At 46.4% G+C, this 24,111-nt stretch overlaps 1 protein-coding gene across 10 annotated transcripts in view; it reads right to left on the reverse strand.

Moving 5' to 3' along the window:
• Positions 1–8,839: 8,839 nt before the first annotated feature.
• Positions 8,840–24,111, reverse strand: part of Carmil1 (capping protein regulator and myosin 1 linker 1) — a 263,372-nt gene continuing 248,100 nt past the window's right edge. For 4 of the 10 annotated variants that reach the window (XM_045132264.1, XM_045132262.1, XM_045132263.1 and 1 more), the window contains 4 exons: positions 22,716–22,889; positions 21,654–21,794; positions 17,675–17,824; positions 8,840–9,896 (listed from right to left, as the gene is read on the reverse strand). In XM_045132264.1, coding sequence (XP_044988199.1) covers positions 9,760–9,896; positions 17,675–17,824; positions 21,654–21,794; positions 22,716–22,889 — 602 coding nt within the window. In that variant the 3' untranslated portion in view covers positions 8,840–9,759. Of the gene's footprint in view, positions 9,897–17,674; positions 17,825–18,163; positions 18,189–21,653; positions 21,795–22,715; positions 22,890–24,111 lie in introns of those variants that run through there. The other 6 variants (XM_045132270.1, XM_045132268.1, XM_045132265.1 and 3 more) reach the window with 3 other exon arrangements.

The raw sequence follows: 24,111 nt of genomic DNA on the forward strand, positions 1-24,111 counted from the left end.
GCTTGCCAGTGGTATCTGCTCCTCCTGTTTTCAAGTTTTAATGAGGCCTCCAAACCAGTACTTGGGAAAATATTTCCTTTGGGGGGGTGTGTGAATTACCAGTCTCTGTCTCTGTTTCTCTGCTACTAATATCCTGGTGATTTCATACTTTTATTTTTTTCTTTTTGGTTTTTCGAGGTAGGGTCTCACTCTAGCCCAGGTTGACCTGGAATTCACTATATAGCCTCAGGGTGGCCTCAACTCATGGCAATCCTCCTACCTCTGTCTCCCGAGTGCTGGGATTAAAGGTGTGTGGCACCACACCTGGCTTCCTTTCATACTTTTTAAAAGTTAATTAATTTATTTATTTGACAGAGAAAGAGGGAGAGAGAATGGGCATGCCAGGCCTCCAGCCACTGCAAACCAACTCCAGATGCGTGCACCCCCTTGTGCATCTGGCTAACGTGGGTCCTGAGGATCAAACCTGGTTCCTTTGGCTTTGCAGACAAATGCCTTGACCACTAAGCCATCCCTCCAGCCCCATTTCATCCTTTTGATACAGCTTTACAGGGCAATCTGAAAAGTGGAGGGCGAGACTTCTAAGGAAATAATACCTTTTTGTTACTACCCCAGATCTTTAAAAAAAAAAAAAAAAAAAAAAACAGAAAGAGATTAGAGTTCTTACTTACAAGTAATTCTGGTTAAGTTTTAACTATTGATCATTGAGACTAGGGACTGAAACAAAATATTTTTTCTTTTCTCCCCAGCTGATGTTGTTTTTGCCAGCAACCTGCTGCTTTGCTCGTTGGCGGAGCTGATGAATGGTTAGCCGCACAAAAGCAGCTGAGGTCTATCATCAGAGGCATTGCTAATTAACCCTGAGGCTTTGCGCAGTTGTGAGCTGAACTATCGCCACCATGTTAAGAACTCAGAATGGAGGTCCTAACTGGAAAGATCAGCATAAACGGTGCTTTCTCTGACGTCCTCTCCTGGCGTTATTCGGTTAGCCACCCTTCAGACCTCATTGTAGACCACAGGATTCCAACAGGTCCTTTTCATTTAGTGCCAGACTACTGTTTCCCAGGGGCCAAGGAAATGGACAAGAAATGGGACAAGGATCACCAGAGGAAATCTTTGTTAAACTCTAGATATAGAGCTAATTTAAAAAAAAAAACAAAAAACTATTTCCTGTGTTAGTTTCCTTTATAATCACACACCTTGTACAAATCCTTTAAATGGTATAGTTCGTAAACTTAAAATATCTTCATCCTTCCATAATAACATGCAGGCATGCATCCCGCCAGTCATTTTGATATGCGCCAAACTGGATTACTCTGCTGTGTCCTTTGCGTGCTTCCCTTGATATTGTGAGTCGTGTCATTAAATGTTTCCCCACGACATCATTATAATTTATTTGAAGTCTTATTCACCATTAGCTACATTCTCATAAGTATTTCCTCAGGACATAAGTCCGAATGTACACATGCTATGCAGAATGACATGGAACACGGTAAGTCTTTCACACATGGTTAAAAATGGGTTCTTGGGCAGAAGAGATGGCTCTGTGGTCAAAGGGGCTTGCTTGCAAAGCCTGCTGGCCTGGGTTCAATTCACCAGCCACTCACATAAAGCCAGACATAAAAAAGTGGTACATGGGTCTGGAGTCCATTTGCAGTGACAGGAGGCCATTGTGCACCCTGCCTACCTCCACCCCCCCCCCACAAAGACAGGAGGATACATGCACACACACATGTGCAAATAAATAAATGAAAATACTAATACTAGTAATGCTCTTGAGTTTATAAACTTACACTCTGACCAGCAGCAGAAGAATGTACTCTTTCACTTACATTAACAATGAAAACAGAAACCTGGAGCGACATGAGCTCTACAGCAGTGGCTAACTATTATGTCATGAGATGAGAGGCACGCACTTATAGAGAAGATGGAACCCGGGCTAATGATTCTCCTCAAAATTCCCGTGCACTGAGGGGTCCATGGTGTGGTGGTGAGCACTCTGAACTCTGAGTCCAAGATCCCTTGTGTTCGCCATTCCCGTCTAGTACTTCTGCGTATGAAGTCCGGATGCATGAGTCACTTTGTGCATCTGGCTTTATGTAGATAGTAGGGAGATGAGCCCAGGCCCGCAGGCTTTCTACGCCAGTTCCTTTAACCACTGAGCCAGCCATCTCCACAGGCCCCTACTCAGTACCTCCATGTTGACCTAAAGATATTACTTTTCCTTAATGAATTACATGTCACAAAATCATGGGACGAGGCTTTGGTAATCTACACTGAAGCACAAAACTAAGTTTTCTAATCTCTACATTTGTTAAAATGAGTAGAAAAATGGATTTTTTTTTCCAGCTACAAAACAACCATTTGCTTACAAACTTACTAATACAAAAGTATTGTGTAGCCCTTAAAATCAATTTTATTCCCCACTTTCCCCCATGGCTCTACATACATTCTCGAACTACAGAGACATTTTATATCACAGAACTTCCTAAATCCAATGTAGTCAAAGTTAAATCCAGACAACCACATAAACTAAGGCCATTTATCTCCCAAATGGTTTTAGATTTGTACACAAAACATTACTGCTTCAGTAAGCATTTCTCCTCCTAACTTAATTATAACTTATTAATTTGCAATTTATTTCCTTCTAACAGAATTATATCAGAGCTTTAAATGTCCTCTAAGTCCTGCTCAAGGTCACTTCCTGTGAGTGGTATTTCAGTGTAATTCTTGTCCAATTATTGTTTGATTTCCTTTGACCAATGAGTCATAAATAAACAGATGGGGGTGAAGATTACTATTATTTAACCTTTAAATTTCCTTTCTTTCTTTCTTTCTCTCTTTCTTTCTTTCTTTTCTAACAAATAATGTTGCCATGTATTGGTTTTGCTTGGATAGCTGCTCTCGAATCACTGAGTCTGGACCATGTGAGCCCCTGACTAACATGAACATGTGGTGGGAATCCCAGCATCCAAGAGGCAAGCCGGGGCTGTATGAGACCAGACTCCAACACGTGTGTGGAGAGGGAGAAAGAGAGAGAGATTGTAGTCCAAAATTATACAACCCCCCTCCTCCCTCTCTCATTGGCCCTCTCTCTCTCTCCTGGCTCTGGCTACTGTAGATAAGTCAGCTGTTGTCTCATAACTTATTCCCTTTAGGTGTCTGCCCCGTACTCTGACTGCTCCGAGCATCTTCTGTCTTTGGTGATGTGTGGTCACACCACAATGTGCGCAGAGGTGGGTTACTTTGTATCTATGGGCTTGAAATGAGTATGGCTACTTGAATCTTCCCTACCCCTTCACTAGTTTTTCTTACTTCAAGACGCCCCTTCACAGATTCTGTCTCTGTGCTTTTGGGCTACAAAATCTCTTCTCTCTGCCACCGCCCCCCCCCCATGTGTATGTTGGAGTCAAGGTATCATATAGCCCAGGCTGGCCTCCCAAGTGCGATGCAGCCGGGGTGATGGCACATGCCTCTCCTGCCAGCACTCAGGAAGCAGAGGCAGGAGGATCGCTGTGAGTCATGACGTAACTCGGAGCACCTCAGGCTTCCCTCCCCAACACCGTCTGTGCTGGGCGTCCATCCTGACCGTGGCTCCCTTCCCAACATCATATTTTTCTCATACTTCCAACAAAGTCCTGCCTTGAATCTGCCCTGAAGCCCACTCAAAGGAAACTCAGCGATAGAGATCCGTTGTGCTTCTTCATCTGAACTGCGGCTGCTGTGTAGCGATTTTTGTTTGCTTGTTTTCTCATTTATCTGTTGCTGGGTAACCAGCCATCCTAGAATCAGAGTAAAGCAGGCATTGACTTGATCACAGTCCTGCAGTATGGCCCAGGCTCAGCAGGGGGCGCCCATGCCTGCTCTCTGTGGCATCGCAGTTGACAGCTGGCATCCACTGTCAGCCAGGCCATCGACCAGAACTGTTCACCACGACGCCCCCAGTCCATTCCACGCGGCTCTCCTGGCCTTCTTTCTCATGATAGAGTGGCAGGATTCTGACAACTCTCTCACTGAACCTTCTTCCTCCCGGGACCGTCTATGTACTTCTCGCAAAGCCCAGTTTTAACAAGGACCCTGTCGAGTCGGTTTAGCAAGTCCTTCCCAGCCTGGCTACTCATTGCCCTCAGCATCTGGTTGGTGTCCTCCTTCCCCAGGTAAGGTCTGATCACCTTGACCTGACTTCAGCAAAAATCCTCTAAGAGTGCTGGCGTGGGGGTGCGGATCTGTAATCCCTGCGCTCTGGAGGCACAGGACCAGGATTGGCAGTTCAAAGCCATCCTTAGCCACAAAGCAACTTTAAGGACAGACCCAGTCTCAAAAAAAAAAAAAAAAAAAAAAAAAGAGCAAGAAAGAAACTGCCCCAGACTAGTTCATCAACATTCTAACGCTTACCTCCGATGTGTCCTTCTAGCAATTTTCCATCATTTTTGGCCCCACTGCTTCTTTGTTATAAATTCCCACTTGCCCAAGCTATTCTTTGGTGTTAAGCCCAGACTCATTCCTCATAGCAAAGTTCTAGGACAGTGGTTCTTTTACTCAGGATACCCTCTTCCTACACCCCACTCATAGCTTGAATAAAGTTTCCTTATTGCGCTTGGACGTGTGTTGTGGGATATTCTTGAGCAGGTCCACCCGAGAGTATAGGACAAACACAGAAGCTACATTCACCATAAACCCACTTCATAAACCGCACATCACCACCGTTGCCACGTTCTATCGCCCGTAACTGGCTTCAAGTCCTCCCCAAACTTGTTGGCTACTCTTTGCCCACCACAATGATCTTTCTGGTTTTCAAAAGTTGCCTGTTATTTTTAGTCAACTTTCTGATTTTATCTTGTTGATTCTTTGTCTTTTTTAACTTCCATGGTTTTTAAGTCTAATGCTTATTCTCTACGGGACTCAATTTCCCTGTTGCTTCAGGCGGTCTGCCTGTGAGCTCATCTTCGTGAGAGTCCCACGTGTTGGTTTTGGAAGCAGTTTCATATGGTGGACAAACCTCTGACCCAAGGAAGACGTCTTTTTCCTGGTTCAGCCCCTCGCTGGCTCTCGGAGCTCTGGCGTTGGGATGATAAGGTGAGCTTCTCACATCTGCTTAGCCCATCATCTTATTCTAAAGTACTTGTGACAAACTTTCCCCAAGGACAACTGCCATCTCCTTTACAAACTGGCCTCTAACAGCCATGTGTATATTCTTTCCAGATTTCAACATCACACCTGAAAAAATTGCAGTTAACTTCAAAAGCTGACTGCTCCACAGGTAGCAAAACTGTCATTCTACTAGGCTAAGTGTTTCAGTGAAATACGTGAACTGGGAACTAAGCGCAACAGTACCCCACCCCATTGCCGCTATCTTTCTCTTTTATGGCTTCTGACTTTATGAGGAAAAGCTTTAATGTGGCTGTGGAAAAGGCCCAGTGGCTAAAAGTATTTGTTACACAAGCCTCATGACCAGTTAGAACACCAGAACCCATGTAGAGCCAGATGTGGTTGCACGTGTATCTGTGTGACAATGAGAGGCAGAGAGGAGAACCCTTGTGTGCCGGCCAGCCTGGCAGCAAGCAAGAGAAAGCCCATGCCAAACGAGGTGAGAAGTGAGGCCCAATGCCCCAAGGTTGTCTCCTGACCTCCCCAGGTGTGTGGCACACACACACACACACACACACACACACACACACACACACAGGGTGAGAGAAAGACAGAGACTTTAACAATATTATGTTCATTATTCTCTTAGCAATAGGGCAATTCTTCCTCTGTTCTTTTCAGTTTTGTTTTTGCCTTCAGTCTCCTACACTTGCTGTTCCTATATAACTTTGTGGTTTTATTTCTTTTAAAACTCGTTGCCAGCTGGGTGTGGTGACAGACGCCTTTAATCCCAGCACTCGGGAGGCAGAGGTAAGAGTATCATGGTGAGTTCGAGGCCACCCTGAGACTACATAGTGAATTCCAGGTCAGCCTGGACTAGAGAGAAACCCTATCTCGAAAAACCCAAATAAAATAAAATAAAACTCATTGCCACAGGTTTCCTTTTGTCATTCACTTCCTTTTTCTTTTTAAAAATATTTTATTTTTATTCTAGAGAGAGAAAGAGGCAGACAGAGAGAGAGAATGGGCGTGCCAGGGCCTTCAGATGCTGTACACGAACTCCACCCGCATGCGCCCCCTTGTGCACCTGGTTTACGTGGGTCCTGGGCAATCAAACCTGGGTCCTTTGGCTTTGCAGACAAGCGCCTTAACTGCCAAATCATCTCTCCAGCTCCCTTATTTTTCATTTTGAAGTAGAGTCTCACTCTGTCTCAGGCTGGCCTTGAGCTCATGATAATCCTCCTACCTCAGCCTCTGGTCCCTAAATGGTGGTTTTAATCCAAGTCCCAAAGGAGTTCTTGCTCTGGGTCAGAAAGCTTTAACCTTAAAGGGCCAGATGGTAAATATGCCAGGCTTTCAGGCTCATAAATTATGAATATGCAAAATACTGTCAGATTTGATTCAGTCTAAGCAGTGGCATACCAAACCCTGGTCCAGACCACTTCCAGTTCTGCTGAGTATTTGGAGGGAAAACCTAGCAGTTCCTCTGTGAATCAGACTTTCGTTTCAGAACCCCACATTTCAGAAAGAGGGTTGGGACTTGTTGCTTGACATCTGTGGTTAGGAAGAGAGATGAAGGAGGCCTTCCTGCCCATGTCCCACTCCCTGCCCACACCACGCTCCTCTGTATTCAGGACGGGGCATCCCACATCTTCTCCACACATCCCCTCCCACGACTGCTGTCCCCTCAGCAATGCAAGGAGCCAACACTCAGTAGATCTAGCAGCCAAGACCGGCCACTGCATCACCTACTTGCAGAGCTGGGACACAGGCCACACCAAAGGCAGGTGGCACTGCCGCTGGCATGCAGAGCTGTCTCGATGCCTGGCGTCCCTGTGGGTACCTTCCACATTGGAGAAGACAAACCAAGTCACTTGTGGGCCCCACCAACCAACTGACACAGTCCCTGTGTCAACAAAGGGACAGGTGTTGTGGCACCCGCAGGGTTCTGTAGACAGCGAGCTTCCCTCTCTTCCACCTGCTTCCTTCCCAGCCGCCACCATCCAGCATGCCTCGGAGTAGTCACGTGGAACTTCCTGCACCAAGCTTCTAAATCTTGTGTTTTTTAAGGGAGAGCGGACAATCAGAACATTTTCTCTAAGGCCTCCACAAAAATCACTTTAACAAACAATCCAAGCTTTTCCAGCACCTCCCGCCAACCTCAGTTCCCTGGGCTGTACACAAAAGGAGGTGATGACCAGCCTTGGAAAAGTACACACTCTGGTGACTGTCACCTGCACGCCTTCCATTCAGCCGGCTTCTCCCAGCGAGGGTTGTGAGCTAATCAGCATCCTTCTCCGTGGCTCCTAAAGCTGCAATCAGCGCTCCCAGCAGCTGGCTGCTCTTTCCTCCCTCCCCAGTGGGGGGCGCTCTTCTGAATTAGACTCCCTCCCCTGCCTCAGTGTGAACTCTGGGAGGGATGGAGAAAAGAGTGTGGGCTCTGATCCTAGAGTGTAGCCTTGGCACTGGGGCACAAGCAGAAGAAAAGGAGGCTGCCCTTTGATACGTGCCACCTGGGGACTTACCTGCTCAAGCACGTCTCTGTTCCTTCCCATTGCTTCCTCCTGTTTCTTGGAGGAGTGAGCTGGGAAGTGGGAGAGAGCGATGGTAGCTGGTGCTTCCACCATCAGAGCTGTCTGGGCCCCACCAGCGTCGATGACGGCACAGTCACGGTGGGGAAAACAATCTTGTGTCTGTCTGTCACCACGAAATCATGTGGCCAACTGCAGGGTCCTGCTTTAAGGGCACTTCTGCCCTTGCCTGGCACCCAAGGGTGGAAACTGGGAAGCTGGTGAGGGACCCGCCAGCCCCGCCTTCCGTGCTCCTCCTCTCCATCTGATGACCACGCTGCTTACAGCTCTTCAAGAAACCACGCTTCCCTCGCCTCCCCTCAGGCCAGCGCCTCTTTTTGCGTGGCACACAGGTCTGGACACAGAATTTCATGCATCTTCTTGTGAATTTCTCCTGCTTTCCTGGATGTGAGGGCAGTCTGTTGGTGGAATGACTAAATCATATTTATTTGAAAGGAAACGAGAACCGGATGTGGTGGGTGGCACGCCTTTAATCCCAACACTCGGGAGGCAGAGGCAGGAGGATCTCCGTGAGTTCCAGGCCACCCTGAGAATACATAGTGAATTTCAGGGCAGCCTGGGCTAGAGTGAGACCCTACCTTGAAAAACTTAAAAAAAAAAAAGAAAGAAAGAAAGAAAGAAAAAGAAAAGAAAGAAATGAAGAAATGAGAACTGGAGAGGTGGGTCAGCCAGCACTTAAAGATACTTGCTTGCAAAGTCTGACAGCCTGGGGTTCAATTCCCCAGTGCCCACATAGACCTACATGCACGAAAATGGCACATATATCCAGAGTTCATTTGCAGTGGCAAGAGGACCTGGCATGCCCATTTTCTCTCTTTCTCAAATAAAATATTTTATGAATAACTAAAAATATAAATAAAATGTTTAAAAAATAAAATAAATGGAATTTTTTGTTTGTTTGTTTGGTTTATCGAGGTAGGGTCTCACTCTAGTCCAGGCTGACCTTGAACTCACTGTGTAGTCTCAGGGTGGCCTTGAACTCATGGGGATCCACCTACCTCTGCCTCCCAAGTGCTGGGATTAAAACCATATGCCACCACGCCTGGCTTGGAAGTAATTTCTAAATCATGCAATTACCTGTGTCTGGGATTATTCTAGACTTTAGAAATAGACCCACCAGCACAAGCCAATCCTAAGTAGAAGTAACGGAAGAGGGCCAACACTGCACTTGTAAAATCATTTTATTGGTATAAATATACATAGGAATAAAATACTTTCATCCTGTGATGTAAGTGGATACTTGTGAGATGTATTATAAAGAGTAATATTTTGATTTTTTTTAAACAGGTGTCAAAGTATTTTCTCTTAAAATCACACGTTAAAATCTAATATGCAGACAGAAATTAATTAAAGGCCTTAAAACATGAATATGCATAAAACCTCATTCCAGTCAACTATATACATGGAACCCGGGCACAAGTAGAAACAGCCACAGGCCCCTCTCTGTCCTTGGCCGTGCTTGTTAACGGCGTGCGCAGGTCACCGACCGAGTTTTAAATGTACAATTCCACATCAGGAAGGAAGGAAGTTCCCCATGGGAGAATGTAAAATCCATATCCAAGATCTAAGATATATAATTTATACAAATTATTTATTAGTGTGCTCTGTTAATATAATTACAATGTGCAATTGCATACATCGAGAATAGACTGCTACACCGAGTCGTTTGCAGCTCTGGCACAAACACGCTCACAACAGTATCCCACGGCCTTCAGGACAGAGCTACTTGGGTGAGTGTGGGTTCCGGACACTCCACTCCATCTCCAAAACCTCATCATGCAGGTCGAGGTGTAGCTGCCTCAGAGAAATTCAAGTAGGGCCCGTGGAATCACTGCTAGCTTTCATTGAAAGAAGGCATGTGAAGGGATGCTTAGAGATCAAATGCAAGTTAGGAGGAAACCAAGAGAAAATGGGCTTTGATAGCTGGGAAGTGAATTTGTTTTTATACTAAAAATAAAAATGAAAGAAGGAAGGACTGGAGAGAAGAGAAAGCACCAAGAGATGGAAGGGAGACAAGCAGCTCTTGTCTCCTCGCTGATGGCTGTGAAGAGCACCGTGCGGGGAGCCCTGGGCACGGGGACAGTCACACAAAAATAAACTCTTTTTCCGCCTCTTCTCCGGAGTCACTGGCTTTGCTCCCGTGGCGGCCGTCTTTACTGGAGGACCGGTGCTTGGGCTCCGGAATCTCCTGGGCTTGCTGGCCCCAGCTTTTCCTCGAAACTGCAATCAGAAGTCAAGGCGATGACAACAGTGTATTGACAAGCAGCACCCTGAGAGGCCTGGCCCACAGTGGGGCGAGGGGCAAGGACCCCGAGAAGCCGGGCTGGGGAGCAGTCAGGATGGACTTTCTCACAAACAGCCCGGCTACTATGCTCACAGACTCAAGACGGCAAGTTGGAACCCACAAAACCGCAGGCAAGTGGACGAACTCAAGCAGACACACGCACGCAGGATGCCAGTCTATGAGAGGGCGAACCCCTCATAGAGAAGGTTGCCGAGAATCTGAAGTAAGGGTGGCAGACAAGCAGAGGAAGAAGCCAGGAGGGTGGGAGGTCCCCGAGGCTGCCCTGAGCCAGGTGACTTCCCCATCACAGCTGCCCCTCACACAGCACAGGGGACGGGGAGGACCACCGGGCAGCGCGAAGGTGCTGGCTGGTCAGGTGTTTTACTTGGTGCCTTGGGCAGATGGCTGGGGCTGGTGACCCTCGTGCTGGGAGGAGGGCATCAGGGAGACCTTTCTGCGTCTCGGGTCACCTCAGCCTCATGAAGGAAATGGGTTCTTTTCACGCTCCAAAACGGGGGACAGAGCAAGTCCGTGCAGATGCGTTAGGCACCGCCTGCAGTTCATCCGGCCCTCCGGGGGGGCCGAGCTCAGACAGCCACGGAGGCGCCGTCGCACAGCGAGGGCAGAGCTTTGCTGGACCAGGCTGTCTCTGGCTCACCCCCCTGCACCTCCGCTACCGCCTTCACCTTGATCGAGTAATGTTTAACCAGGTGTGAACGCAGGATGACGTGACCTTACTACAGGATGCTATCCTATCCTGTCACGTAGGCTCTGGAAAACTTGGCCCTAGGATGTAAGCTCTATCTTCCTCCTGAAAGCCCACACTCTGTCCACCAAGGTCCTTGATCCTCTGCTGCCGTGCCTGGGAAAGGCACCAATGTGGCCATTAGGAGCTAATTCCTTGGGTATCTATTGCTAAAAACAGCAAGCCTTTTGGAAAGTAACCTACAAAGCACAGCTACCCCCTCAGTGAGAAATGCAAGAATTCAGCCAGGAACGCAGATCTCAGTCCGAGAAGAGCCATGGGCATCATGGCTACTTTGTCACTTTAATTTTCACATGTTAAAAAAAAAAATTCAGGCCGGGCACAGTGGCGCATGCCTTTAATCCCAGCACTTGGGAGGAAGAGGTAGGAGGATCACCGTGAGTTCAAGGCCACCCTGAGACTACATACTGAATTCCAGGTCAGCCTGGGCTACAGTGACACCCTGCCCCCTACCCCAAAAGTCATCCTACTAGGAGTTGGCTATTTAAATGTTTGCTTCATGGAAGAGTTTCAGAGAGTGGGGGGTTTACTAAACCCAAAATCAAAATATAAACAGCAAAGTTCCCTTGCCAATTTGATTGCCAAAGGCCAGATTCTGATTTTTTAATGATAAACATTTTGAATTTGAGTTAACAACATTAAATTGAAGTTACAATTGCATGAGATGAAAAATAAAATTCAAGTCTCATCATAAAAGCAAATTTCTCTTTTAGCTTCTTTTTATTCAATAGCTTTGGCAAGTTCTCAGTGTTTGTTCTTTAAGCTTTAAAACACTTTAAAAAGTATACGTTTGTACTGGGAAAAAAAAATGTACTTGTGTGGTTGGTCCTTCGGAAGTTGTTTATAAGCTAGACTTGCAGAAAGACAATCATTGAACATCTATGAATAGTTTTCCCTTTACCACACGACTAATTTGATACATTATGCAAAGAGGCCTTTAAGCTTTTCAACCCGCATGCTAAAAACAAGAGGAAGGTTTACGGGTCTTCAGATATCTGGCAAAAAATAAAAAAAAAAATAAATCATACCTCAAATAGAGCAGTACTTGTGTGAGACCTGCTAGAATTTCTGCACTATATTTAAAACCCAAATCAGGGCTGGAGAGATGGCTTAGCGGTTAAGTGCTTGCCTGTGAAGCCTAAGGACCCCGGTTCGAGGCTCAATTCGCCAGGACCCACGTTAGCCAGATGCACAAGGGGGCGCATGCGTCTGGATTTCGTTTGCAGTGGCTGGAGGCCCTGGCGCACCCATTCTCGCTCTCTCTATCTCTATCTGCCTCTTTCTCTCTCTGTCACTCTCAAATAAATAAATAAATAAAATAAACAAAAAAAAAATTTTAAACCTAAATCAGTTGTTCCTCCATACAATGAAGGTTTACGGGAAGAAATAATATGGTGATGCATTTCTTATTTGTCTTTGGAGAATATTTATTTATTCAAATCCCAAGATTAAAATGATCAACTTTTCATCCTTCCCAGTACTTCAGCTTCCTGGAGAGGTTGGTCTAATACATGCTAGGATATAAATGTACTTATCAGGGCTGGGGAGATGGCTCAGTGGTTAACAGCGCTTGGCTTGCAAAGCCTGATGGCCCAGGTTTGATTGCCCAGTACTCACGTAAAGTCAGATGAACAGAGTGGCACATGCTTCTGGAATTTGTTTGTAATAACAAGAGGCCCTGGCATGCCCATTCTCTCTCTCTTTCTCTCTCCTTACAAATAAATAATAACTTTTTTTTAAAGGTGCTTTCTAAAAAATGGAACAATTAAAAAAAAAGAATTAAAAATGGAACAATTCATGTAATCAAATATTTTTATGCCAGCTAAAAACGGAGGGCTGGAGGTATGACTTCGCAGTTAAGGCACTTGCCTGAGAAGGCTAAGGACCCATATTCGACTCGCCAGATCCCATGTAAACCACACGCACAAGGTGATGCGTGCACAAGGTTGCACATGCACACAATGTGGCGCACACGTCTGGAGTTGGATTAGTGGCCAGAGATCCTGGTGTGCCACTCTCTCTCATTAAAAAAAAAAATTGGAATAAGCCTGTGAACCCAGGACATTAGTCATAGTAGACATGAAATTTATAGCAATACAACATGATGGAATCTTCCAGCAAAAACTAGGCTATCCTTCTATCTCCACCTAAGAGTTAATCTTGCGAGTGGGCACTGGAATTTTGTGTCCTCCATGGTGGAGAACTGTGGGGGACAGCAGGGAGTGGGAGTCCAGAGGAAAGAGAAACATTGCCAGTTTAATACACTAGTTTCTCATTGGTAAAATACTACAATTTACCTAACAGTTACGAAGGGGAAAAAAAAAATAACCCATGGTTTCAAGAAGGCCATGAATGCATTTCACTAAGTTGGGAACACTGAGAAATTCATTCTAGGATGTGGGAGTGTAGCTCAGTGGTTGAGCACACGTGAAGACCTGGGTTTGATCCTCAGTAGGGGGGTGCAGGAGAGGGATGGGTGGGGGTGGAGTCATTCTCACTGCATTTACCTTCATAGGTTAGTTTTTAAGGACCAGCTGACATGTTCTTAATGCTGGAGACAGGTACCATTCCTAGTTGGGAAAACCAGGAAGCCATCACACGGAAGGATGCTTTGCAAACCTGACAGTTCTGTGGAAGGCATGTCCTTTGTTTTCCAGCCCAGAGGAAACACTGATTTGATTGTACATCATTAGGATGCTAATTACAGTTATACTGAAGTAGGTCTGGCCAGGCTCCCATTTAAGGATGGTCTAAACAAAAAAAAAATGCCTGCTTGAAACTTCAAACTACACAATTTACTTTTTTTTAATGTTTAAAAATTCAGACTTACCTTTTAAAAAAATAAAGTTTAATTTTTAAAAAATCAGACTTTTGTTAATTCCATCAGATCTCTTACAGGTTTATTTAATGTTTGATTTTATATAGGGTAAAAACAAATAAACAAACAAAAAAAAAATTCACCCCAGCTCAGCGTTTTATCTGACTTCTCCAGGGAAGTACAGTGGAAAATGCTAGCGTCTACACGGGATTGTTTACCACGCCATGTACTGTTAATTGGTAAGAGATGCTCGGGGAATGGGCGGGTAATTTACTCCACAGAAGCACTTAACTGCGCGTTCACACCTTGTCTAAAGTGGCAGTAAGTGCTGCAGAGGGGCTCAGAGAAGATTCACTTTGCATATGTATATATGCAAATTTAAAACCTTCTAAAATATGCAGATAGACTTGGAATTAGAGATGTACATGAAAAATTGAGATTTCTCCATTGAAAGACGCAAAGAGAACCATATCTTCCAGGAGGGAAACACACTTTCCTTAAAATAATACTCAGTAGTTGATCCTGGATTTTTGGGTGTTTTTTTTTTTGTTGTTGTTGTTGTTATTGTTCCTTTCTTTCTAACAAGAGCCCAAAATGCCAGCCAACTGCTAAATTCCTCTTGAAAAATCATTGCGTGGCTTTTTATTGTTGTTGTTGCTGCTGTTTGTTTGGGACAGAGTCTTGCATACCACAGGCTGTCCTGGAACTCACCATATCCCCAAGGATGACTCTGAACTCCTGGTCCTCCTGCCTCTACCTTTCAAGGGCCGGGGTCATGACATGAGAGGGCATCACCATCGCTGTCTTGAGTTCTTACAGGGGAGGTGGGACCTGGATCTGGGCTAACCAAGTAAAGCCAAGCACGCCCTTACAGACTGTAAGGCTCAGGCAAGCAACGGTCAGCTGCAGGTTTGATAAGGGAAGAGGCACGAGATGTTCACAGGACTTTCAGGGCCAGATGGCCACCGCAGCGCACGCAGAGGCAGACAAAACCAGCTATTTTCTTGAGGAAAATAGCACATATGCTAATGAAAATATCACATCATATCATCAAACAGAAATATGATGTGGAGTTCAAAAGACAAACATTTCCTATAAAAGCAATGATGAATGTTACCTGTCGGATCAGCGTCAAACAGCCACACAACTAAAACGCAGTAACTCAGGTAGAAATTCACAGCCTGCTTTGAGAACAATAGCTTCTGCTTGTTTTGTGAATATGAAAATTAGGAGACCAAGAAACATGTTTTAGTATAAACCAAACCAAGGTGTTCTTAAAAGATTTAAGAGCAAGGAACACAGCACGGCTCCATCAATGGTTCTGCGAGATCCGCAATTATTTTTTTTTTTAAACCAAGAACTATTCAGAAAGCAAAGTGCTATACAATTCTCAAAGGCAAAGACAGTCGTGTGCGAGGAACTGGCACTAACAAAACAAAGTGAGATATCAGGTAGAAAATGACTTTAATTGAAGCTTCTGTTGAAATCAAGGCAGACAAAGCTAATGCAAGATGACGTTATTGGATTCCACCAAAATTTGACCTATCCCACCACAAAGAGAATTTGAAGCTCCTGAAGCCACATAGATAGATGACAGATGATAGATAGAAAGAGAGAGAGAGAGAGAGAGGATAGATGATACATATAGAGATGATAGATAGATAGATAGATAGATAGATAGATAGATAGATAGATGGATGGATAGATAATGATGATGATGATGATAGAGAGATGATAGATAGATAGATGATAGGTAGAGAGGAGAGGGAGAAGACAGAAGGGAGAGGAGGGCAAAGGGAGAAGAGAGAATAGAAAAAAGAAAGAGAAGGGAAGAGAGGAGAGGAGAAGAGAGAAGAGGAAAGGCAAGGATTGTTATGATTCGACTCATCACCTGAGAGATGATAAATGTGGTTTGGGGGTTCTCTCTCTCTCTCTCTCTCTCTCTCCATATGTATGTTGTATAAAGTACTTTAGGAGCTCTTGAAGAAGGAACATTGTATCAAGGGTGCCTTGTTAACGAGTGATATAAATCAAAGGATATCATAGTCTAAGTGTAAATTTCCAGGATATAAAACTTGTATCTAGCCTTGAGTGTGTTTAAAAAAAAAAAAAAAAACAGGCAAAGATGTCGGGCGTGGTGACACATGCCTTTAATCCCAGCACTCGGGAGGTAGAGGTACAAGGCCACCCTGAGACTGCATAGTGAATTCCAGGTCAGCCTGAGCTACAGTGAGACCCTATCCCGAAAAACAAAACAAACAAAAAACCAGAGGTTTGTATTTGATGTGTTTTCAAAAAGAACTCTGCCATGCTTCATAAATGCCTTACATGTTCATTTAGGTAACTCAGCTGTGACTTAACTTAGCAGAGGTTTTCTTGGCAACATCATCACTGTAACCACAAAGCCAGCAGAGCCACGCTGGGATGCAGGTCAGGTGCGAGGCCTCAGAGTCTTTCCCCAGTGAGCAGTGAGAGTGACAGAGAGAGAGAGAGAGAGAGAGAGAGAGAGGAGAGAGAGGGGAGAGAGAGACAGAGAGAGAGAGAGGAGAGGGGAGAGAGAGAGAGAGAGAGAGAGAGAGAGAGAGAGAGAGAGAGAGAGAGAAAGACTAACTCAGTTGACTTTCCTCAGGGCAGATGCTACATGGCTTAGAGAAACAGTTCTAGCCTTTTAGCGCCCAATAAAGTACCCAGATTTAAAGATGGCTTTTCCTTCTGCAATAAAAAGTTTCCCCCTCATGAGGTCACTCTCGTAGGATGCTTGCTCTCATAGAAAGTGAACGCAGTGGCTTTAGACTGGACAGCGAGGCAGTGTCCCTGACCCAGGAAATGCAAAGACTCATATATTAATAAAAAAAAAAAAACAACTTCATTCCCAGGGCAGAATTCCTTCAAGGAATCACACATCAGCATATCCTTTCTTTTATGAGACAAGATTTCCTTTGAACACATTTTTCATGGTAGCCACTGAAAAGACATTTCCTCACTGAGTTAGCACTAACTGTTTTCAAATTTCCCACAGGAGGGGACTGAACTAAAATCTCTCTCCGCATCTCCTGGGACTGTCCTCACCCAAATAAAAGCCTGCCGAATTTGCCACGAGGCCAGTCGGGAGGCAGAAGTATGAGAGGAAATACCAGGGAGCAGACTAACTTGTCTCTCAAGTTTGAAGAGAATATCGGCAAGTTTTGTCTTTCATACCAGCAGACTAGAAAATGTTCCCTGGAAGAGCATGTCTGCACTTAGCCAGCCGTATTTTGTACACCTTTCCCTGGGCTGGAGATCAGTGATTACAGGGGCTTTTTTGTTTGTTTGTTTTTTCGAGGTAGGGTCTCACTCTAGCCCAGGCTGACCTGGAATTCACTATGGAGTCTCAAGGTGGCCTCGAACTCATGGCAATCCTCCTACCTCTGCCTCCTGAGTGCTGGGATTAAAGGCGTGCACCATCACGCCCAGCTTTAAAGGTGCTTTCTTACAAAACCTGACTGCCTGGGGTTTGATTCCCCAGTACCCACATGAAGCCAAATGCACAAAGTGGCACACGATTGTGGAGTTCATTTGCAGCTGCAGGAGGCCTTGGTATGACCTCTCTCTCTCTCATAAATAAATAAATAAAATAAAATAAAATAAAATATTTAAAAAAAAATAGGTGCATATTGCATACTTATAGATCTTTTTTCTCATACAGCCTATGAGTAAAAATTTAAGCCAATAGTCTCTGGGAGAAGAAACAGAGAAGAAAGTCTACTGCCCTAAAAATTTCTTCCCTACTCCCAATAGAAGCTTAATGGAAAAGAAAAAAAGAAAGAAAGAAGATATGACGCCCCCCCCACCCCCAGACATAAAAAATAAACCTCCAGGGATTGCTAAAATTTAAACGGACAGGCTGCCAAGGGAATTAAGACCCTCACAGCATCTACTTTTAGATTGCCAATTCTTTTTTTTTTTTTTTTTTTTTTTTTGCCTCCCATGGAGGAACTGTTCCATTGCCATAAAGAGATAAAAAGGCAATGCCATGACTAACCTGGCCATTCTCCAGCCCCAGCCCGAGCAGTTACTCAATTAAAGCTCTTTTGTTAGTGCCAGCCCGTGAGCTTTACAGTGAGCAAGGGATGACAATCAAAGGCTCTGACCATTTGTTGGCTGTGACTTCCCGTGCCCAGGCGCATTCGCGTCCTCTTCCGCAATGGTGGAGTACAGTTTTGAAGATCTTTTCCCTCTACTGGAAGGCTTGCCACTGTCGTGATCTGCATGCCTTTTGTAATAATCTCCTCTTTGCACCACTGAGGAAAAGGGGCTCATTTTACCCTTTGTAGGAGCAAGTACATCAGTGTGTTGACACTCACACGGAAAAGCACCAATATTAAAAAATAAGGTATCACCTTTGCCCACCCCGACTGAAGATTCAAGGAATTCAGGGTGTGGGTCCTGGGCAGATACATCTATAGAATTCAACAGCCAACATGATGGAAATGTGCAACATGAGGTGAGCCCCCCCCACCATTCCTGTCCCCCGACAGTATTAACAGAAACGTCCTGCGATTACCATCTGGATTCCACATGATGAATTAATGGAAAGGGCATTGGGTATGGAATAATTCAGAAGACTCACAGCCATTTACCTGCTTCAGAAATCAGTTGGGCATGCTAGTCCAGAGAGAGGCAGGAAGCAAGGGAGTGAAATAATCAGCGTGAATAGCACCCCAGAAGAAAGGAGGAAACGCAGCGGCAAGAGTTTCTAGAGGAAAGATAGGGCTTGCAAGTGGCTACCACCTCTTCTAACCCTGTACGAGATGAGCTGGCAAAAAAGACGTAGTTAAAAATCTTACACTCGGCTGGAGAGATGGCTTAGCGGTTAAGCGCTTGCCTGTGAAGCCTAAGGACCCCGGTTCGAGGCTCGGTTCCCCAGGTCCCACGTTAGCCAAATGCACAAGGGGGCGCATGCATCTGGAGTTCGTTTGCAGTGGCTGGAGGCCCTGGCACGCCCATTCTCTCTCCCTCTCTCTCTCTCTCTCTCTCTCTCTTCCTCTTTCTCTCTCTGTCACTCTCAAATAAATAAAAATATTTTTAAAAAATCTTACACTCCATGGGCTGGAGAGATGGCTTAGTGGTTAAGCGCTTGCCTATGAAGCCTAAGGACCGCGGTTCGAAGCTCGATTCCCCAGGACCCACATTAGCCAGATGCACCAGGGGTCGCATGCGTCTGGAGTTTGTTTGCAGTGGCTGGAAGCCCTGGTGCACCCATTCTCTCTCTCTCTATCTCTATCTGCCTCTGTCACTCTCAAATAAATAAATAAAAATGAACAAAAAAAATTTTTTTTAAATATTATACTCTAAGCTGGAGATGGCTCAGCAGTTAAGATGTTTGCCTAATAAAGCCTAACAACCTGGGTTTGGTCCCCCAGGACCCACATAATGCCAGATGCACAAAGTGACCCATGAGTCTGGAGTTCATTGGCAGCAGCTGGAGGCCCTGGTGCATACACTCTCTCTGTCAGTCTCTCATCTCTATCTCACTCTCTGCTTGCAAATAAATGAAAATAGTTGTTTTTAAAACTCTTACACTTCAAGCCGAGTGTGGTGGTGCACGCCTTTAACCCCAGCACTTGGGAGGCAGAGGTAGGAGGATCGCCATGAGATCCAGGCCACCCTGAGACTACATAGTGAATTCCAGGTCAGCCTGGACCAGAGTGAGACCCTACCACAAAAAACCCAAAAGAAAAAAAAAATCTTACACTTCAAACGTTCACAAGCCACTGTCAGAGCTCGGGTGTGTTTCCAGCCTGTGTTCAGTAAGAAGCAACATCACCGGCATTATTAGCCTTCATAATTAGTTTACTCTGACCTGAGCTGGGAAAGCGATGGTGTCCATAGCTCGGAAGTCCCAACCAACCCCTGGGGTGACAGGACAGGAATCATTACTGATACCTGCTATTGATGGGAAAGGGGAAGGAAAACAAACAGCTATTTCTTTTTTTGTTTTTGATTTTTAAATTATTTATTTGAGAGAGAGAGAGAGAGAGAGAGAAAATGGGCGCACAGGGCCTTCAGCCACTGCAAACAAGCTCCGGACGTGTGCGCCCCCTTGTGGGACACTGCGTGCCTGCGTCACTATGCATCTGGCTTACATGGGACCTGGAGATTCGAGTTCCCTGGCTTCACAGGCAAGCGCCTGAACTGCTAAGCCATCTCTCCAGGCCCCAAACATCTATTTCTGAGGCTGGAAAGGAAGTCGGTTCTCAAATACTCCCGAGGCACAGAGGGACAACCAGGAGGGAGTAGAAAAGGGGCCGTGCTTTTCTACAGTGAGAACAGGCTGTCAGGGACTGGTCAATTTGAACCAAGCATTAGCAAAGGCTCCTCTCTGAATACTGATGTTCCCACAGGCTCTGGCTATAATACGGAGCCCTGTCTTTATTGACCCCTCATGACTCATTACCCCTTCTTTGACCAGTCCATCATACCTCCACGTCCATTTATTTATTTATTTATTTATTGCAGGAATGGTGGCTCATGCCTTTATTTGTTTGTTTGAGAGAAAGAGAGAGAGAAAAGAGACAGAAAGAGAGAACGGGCCCTCCAGGGCCTCCAGTCACTGCAAACGAACTCCAGACGCATGCGCCCCCTTGTGCATCTGGCTTAGGTGGGGACCTGGGGAATCGAATCAGGGTCCTTAGGCTTTGCAGACAAACTCCTTTACCACTAAGCCATTTCCCCAGCCCACGTCCATTTATTTTTAAGCAACAGGTGAATGAGGCTTCCGTCAGCCAAGGAAGTCTGCCCAGTGAAGATAAAAGCAGGTTGTGTTTACTGGTTTATTCGACCCTCCCAAACCACAGACAGTGCAATACCCCTACTGACTGAGACTATTACCAATAAAGGAAAAAAAGAAGGCCAAAGTAGGAAGATGACAGAGCCACAGAGATCAAAGAGTTCTGGAGTATTAAATGAATAAATAAAACAGAACAGCACCACCCCCCACCCCCATAACCATAGGGAGAGGGTGTGGGCGGGGGCTGGCTCCAGGATCTCTGCACGGGAGCAGCCAGGGATCGGGACAGCGTGGGAATCCCTCTCTACCCACAAGTAGCTGTGGGCTGGAGATGCACCATGGCGGCTAAGGCCCTTGGCTAACAAAGCCCTGAAGACCCAGGTCTGATTCCTCAGCATCCACATGAAGCCGCGTATACAAAGTGGCGCACGCATCTGGAGTCTGTTTGCAGCAGCAGGAGGCCCCCGTGTGTGTGCCCTTACTTTCTCTCTCTCTCTCCTTACAAATAAATTTTAAAAAAAACTTTTAATTAATTAATTAATTTTTTAAAGCCAACTGTGCACTTGAAATCACAGGGGAAGGTTGGGCCTGAAGGATAGCTCACTCAGGAGGCCGAGGCACGGAGGATTGCTGTGAGTTCAAAGTCAGCCTGGGTTACACAGGGGAGCTGCAGGCCCGCCAGGGCCACAGAGGAAAAGACCTCCACTTCGATAAGGAGAAAGTAGAAACCGGGGCGGTGGGTGGAGCAGCTCCGACACTGAGGCTTCCTGCTCTACCTCACTCAGCCCTTATCCTCAGTTAGCACGTCCACCGGAAAGCTGGGAGGGCGCTCAGCCCTGGGAAGCCATGGCCCTGTCCTTAGCAAGCTAGGAGGAGGGAATCGGTGTGATGACACCCTGACCTGAGAGGGTCCGCACCCAGGCCACACGACCAAGGACGTGGGACGCTTGGCTCGTGACAAGCCTGCCCAGTGAGCTGCGCGGTCCCTGGGGCAGGAGGTCTTCCTCTCCCCACCTACAGCAAGGGGGGCTGTCCTTGGAATTAATGGGACGTGAAAAGCTACATGACCTTATGAGCTAACGTGCCAGGAGCCAGTCCCCAGGAGCACCCAGTCACCACTTCTGCGAAGTGGGGCTTCGGCTGAGGACCTCGGCCGCTCCTGACACTGCTCCTTAAGTTCCCACGTCACCCACAGGGCCGGGTCACACTGCTGAACTAGGAGACTCCTCTGGATGGCAACTTGGACTCTACAACACTGGTGGTCAAGTGCGGGACGGAGCCCCTCCTTTTAAAATGACCTCCCTTGGGGGCCGAGTGAACCCAGAGGAAGCCGTTCTTACCTTCCTGTGGAAAGCTCCTCGGAGCAGGCTGCGGGCTGCTCTGGCCGTTGCGCTCCTTGTCTGCGGGAAGCTTTCTCAGGGCGGGTGGGAGAAGAGCAACTTTAGGAGAGCTAGGGCCAGATGGAGAGTCTGGGGCGTCTTCTACGGAAACCCAAAGACGAAAATCAGACCGCTCCACACTCCGAGCACACCAGCGAGGTTTCATGAAACACAGACGACGCATAAGAAAAAGCAGATATGATGTTTCCGGACAAAAATGCCTTGTGGACTGGAGGGAATGGCTTAGCATTTAAGGCGCTTGCCTGCAAAGCCAAAAGGCCTCGGTTTGATTCCCCAGGACCCACGTAAGCCAGATGCGCAAGATGGTGCATGCGTATGAAGTTTTTTGCAGTGGCTGGAGGCCTTGGTATGCCCATTCCCTCCCCCTCTCTCTGCCTCTTTCTCGTTCTCTCAAATGAATAAACCAATAAATAGAATTTAAGAAATAAAAAAGAAATTATTTGTATGCTTCTGCTCCATGGAGGATTTTCTCCACTGTCAGCACATGCATTTGTAACTGGCCAGAGAAATGTATCTCTTGGGCTCTGTAGACTGTGTGGCCTTGGGCAGCTGCTGTATCCAATCAATGTCTACAAGGCCTGTACCAACACTATGGCTAGATCAATAAAGTTTTATTTGAAAACAGGCGTAGTCTGTGAAATCCAGTTCTCAACTTGTGATGTGCCATAGGATATGGTAAAATAGATGTGCACATTCTAACTACCCTGGAGACAGATTTCAGAAAGTCGAGTCACCCTCTGCCTGTGAGCTAACACGACACCAGGCTGACTTTCCTGTCCTGCCTCCCATCAGAGCCGAAAGCCACTCCAGTTTTAGGATCCCACTTCTCACATGGGTGGGCCTCAGTACTGAACCAAGGAACCTTTGGTCTTCACCACTTTCCCATGGGTTTCCCGTCCCCACCCCCGCTGAAGCTCTCTATTCAACCACCGCCCGGGGACCATCGGTGGACCTTGGGAACTGCCCGGTCCTGTGGGCCCCACAGATCTGTGACAGCCTTACCTGGTCGGGAGGCAGTTCTTGGCTTCTGTGGAATGCAGGGCCGGGCTGCCAGGGTGGGCTTGGGGGACTGCAGGAGGGGCTTCGGGCTGGTGGGCGTGCTGGACGAGCTCCTCGGCCTGTAGCCCACGTCCACTTTGGGGTTCTTCTCCGGGCTTCCCAAAGCCAAGCGGTTCTCTGGAAGACCCGGGGGAGGTTTAGACATTGCAGTGAAAGGTGGACCACAAAGCACAGTTCAAAAACCACAAGTCACACAAACCAGCTATCTGAAGACAGAACTCAGGTCGGAAGCTAATGTCACTTACTGCCACCTTTCAGTGCAGCTCAAAACAAAACATATCCTGTGTTAGTGTTTTCTTTTTCATTCATTTGAGAGAAAGAGAGAGAAAATGGGTGCGCCAGGGCCCCCAGCCACTGAAAACGAACTCCAGACACATGCACCACCTTGTGCATCTGGCTTATGTGGGTCTGGGTTCTTAAGCTTCACATGCAAGCGCCTTAACCGCTAAGCCATCCCTCCAGCCCCATGTCTTTAATCAAAACCATGGGTCTGGGAAGATGTCTCAGTGGTTAAAGGTGCTTATTTGCAAAGCCTACCAGTCTAAGTTCAATTCCCAAGCTGCCCACAGAAACTGGATTAATAAAGTGCTGCAGGAGCCTGGAGTTTGTGTGTAGCAGTAAGAGGCCCTGGTGTACACACACACACACACACAAATACATTAATAGCATTTTTATTTAAAGAATCAAATAATGCTGGAAGGCTCAGATTTTCTTCCTAGAGCTCTATAAGCTGTTATGTTAAACTGTAAGTAGAAACCCTAACAAAGTTGCAATGGAGGCCTCATGATGTTAGAGACTTCAAGTACATGGGAACTTCTGCAGTTCTCCCACATTCTCCCAGTACCACAGAGCCGTTCTACCTGCTGGCTTCCCTTCTGTGATACACTATACACTCTGAAATCATTAGCCAAAATACATATTTCCTTCCCTCCCCCCACAACAACAACAAAAAATTGAGCCAGGAGTGGTGGTGGTTCACACCTATAATCTTAACACCCAAAAGGCTGAGGTGAGAAGATTGAAGATCACCATGAGTTCAAGACCAGCCTGAGGTGCAGAATGAGTTCCAGGTCAGCCCGGGTTAGAGTGAGACCCTACCTCAAACAAACAACCCTGTTGGCCAAAGACTAATGTCCTTCACAAGAAATAGAACGAACTTATTGGTATTTGTGAGAAGCGACTCATCGTCCCAGAGAGTGCTGGCTTCGAGACAGGCGGGACGAGCAGGCTGGGGAAGGGACTCCTGCCGACGGCCCAAGTCCCCTTCGCTGTGTGTGCGGCTGCCCGTCTACTGCAAGCCCTGATTCAACCTTCCGTGAAAAGATCTGATTTATTTTTA

This window comes from Jaculus jaculus, chromosome 13, assembly GCF_020740685.1.
Source record: "Jaculus jaculus isolate mJacJac1 chromosome 13, mJacJac1.mat.Y.cur, whole genome shotgun sequence".
Classification (NCBI taxonomy): Eukaryota; Metazoa; Chordata; class Mammalia; order Rodentia; family Dipodidae; genus Jaculus; species Jaculus jaculus.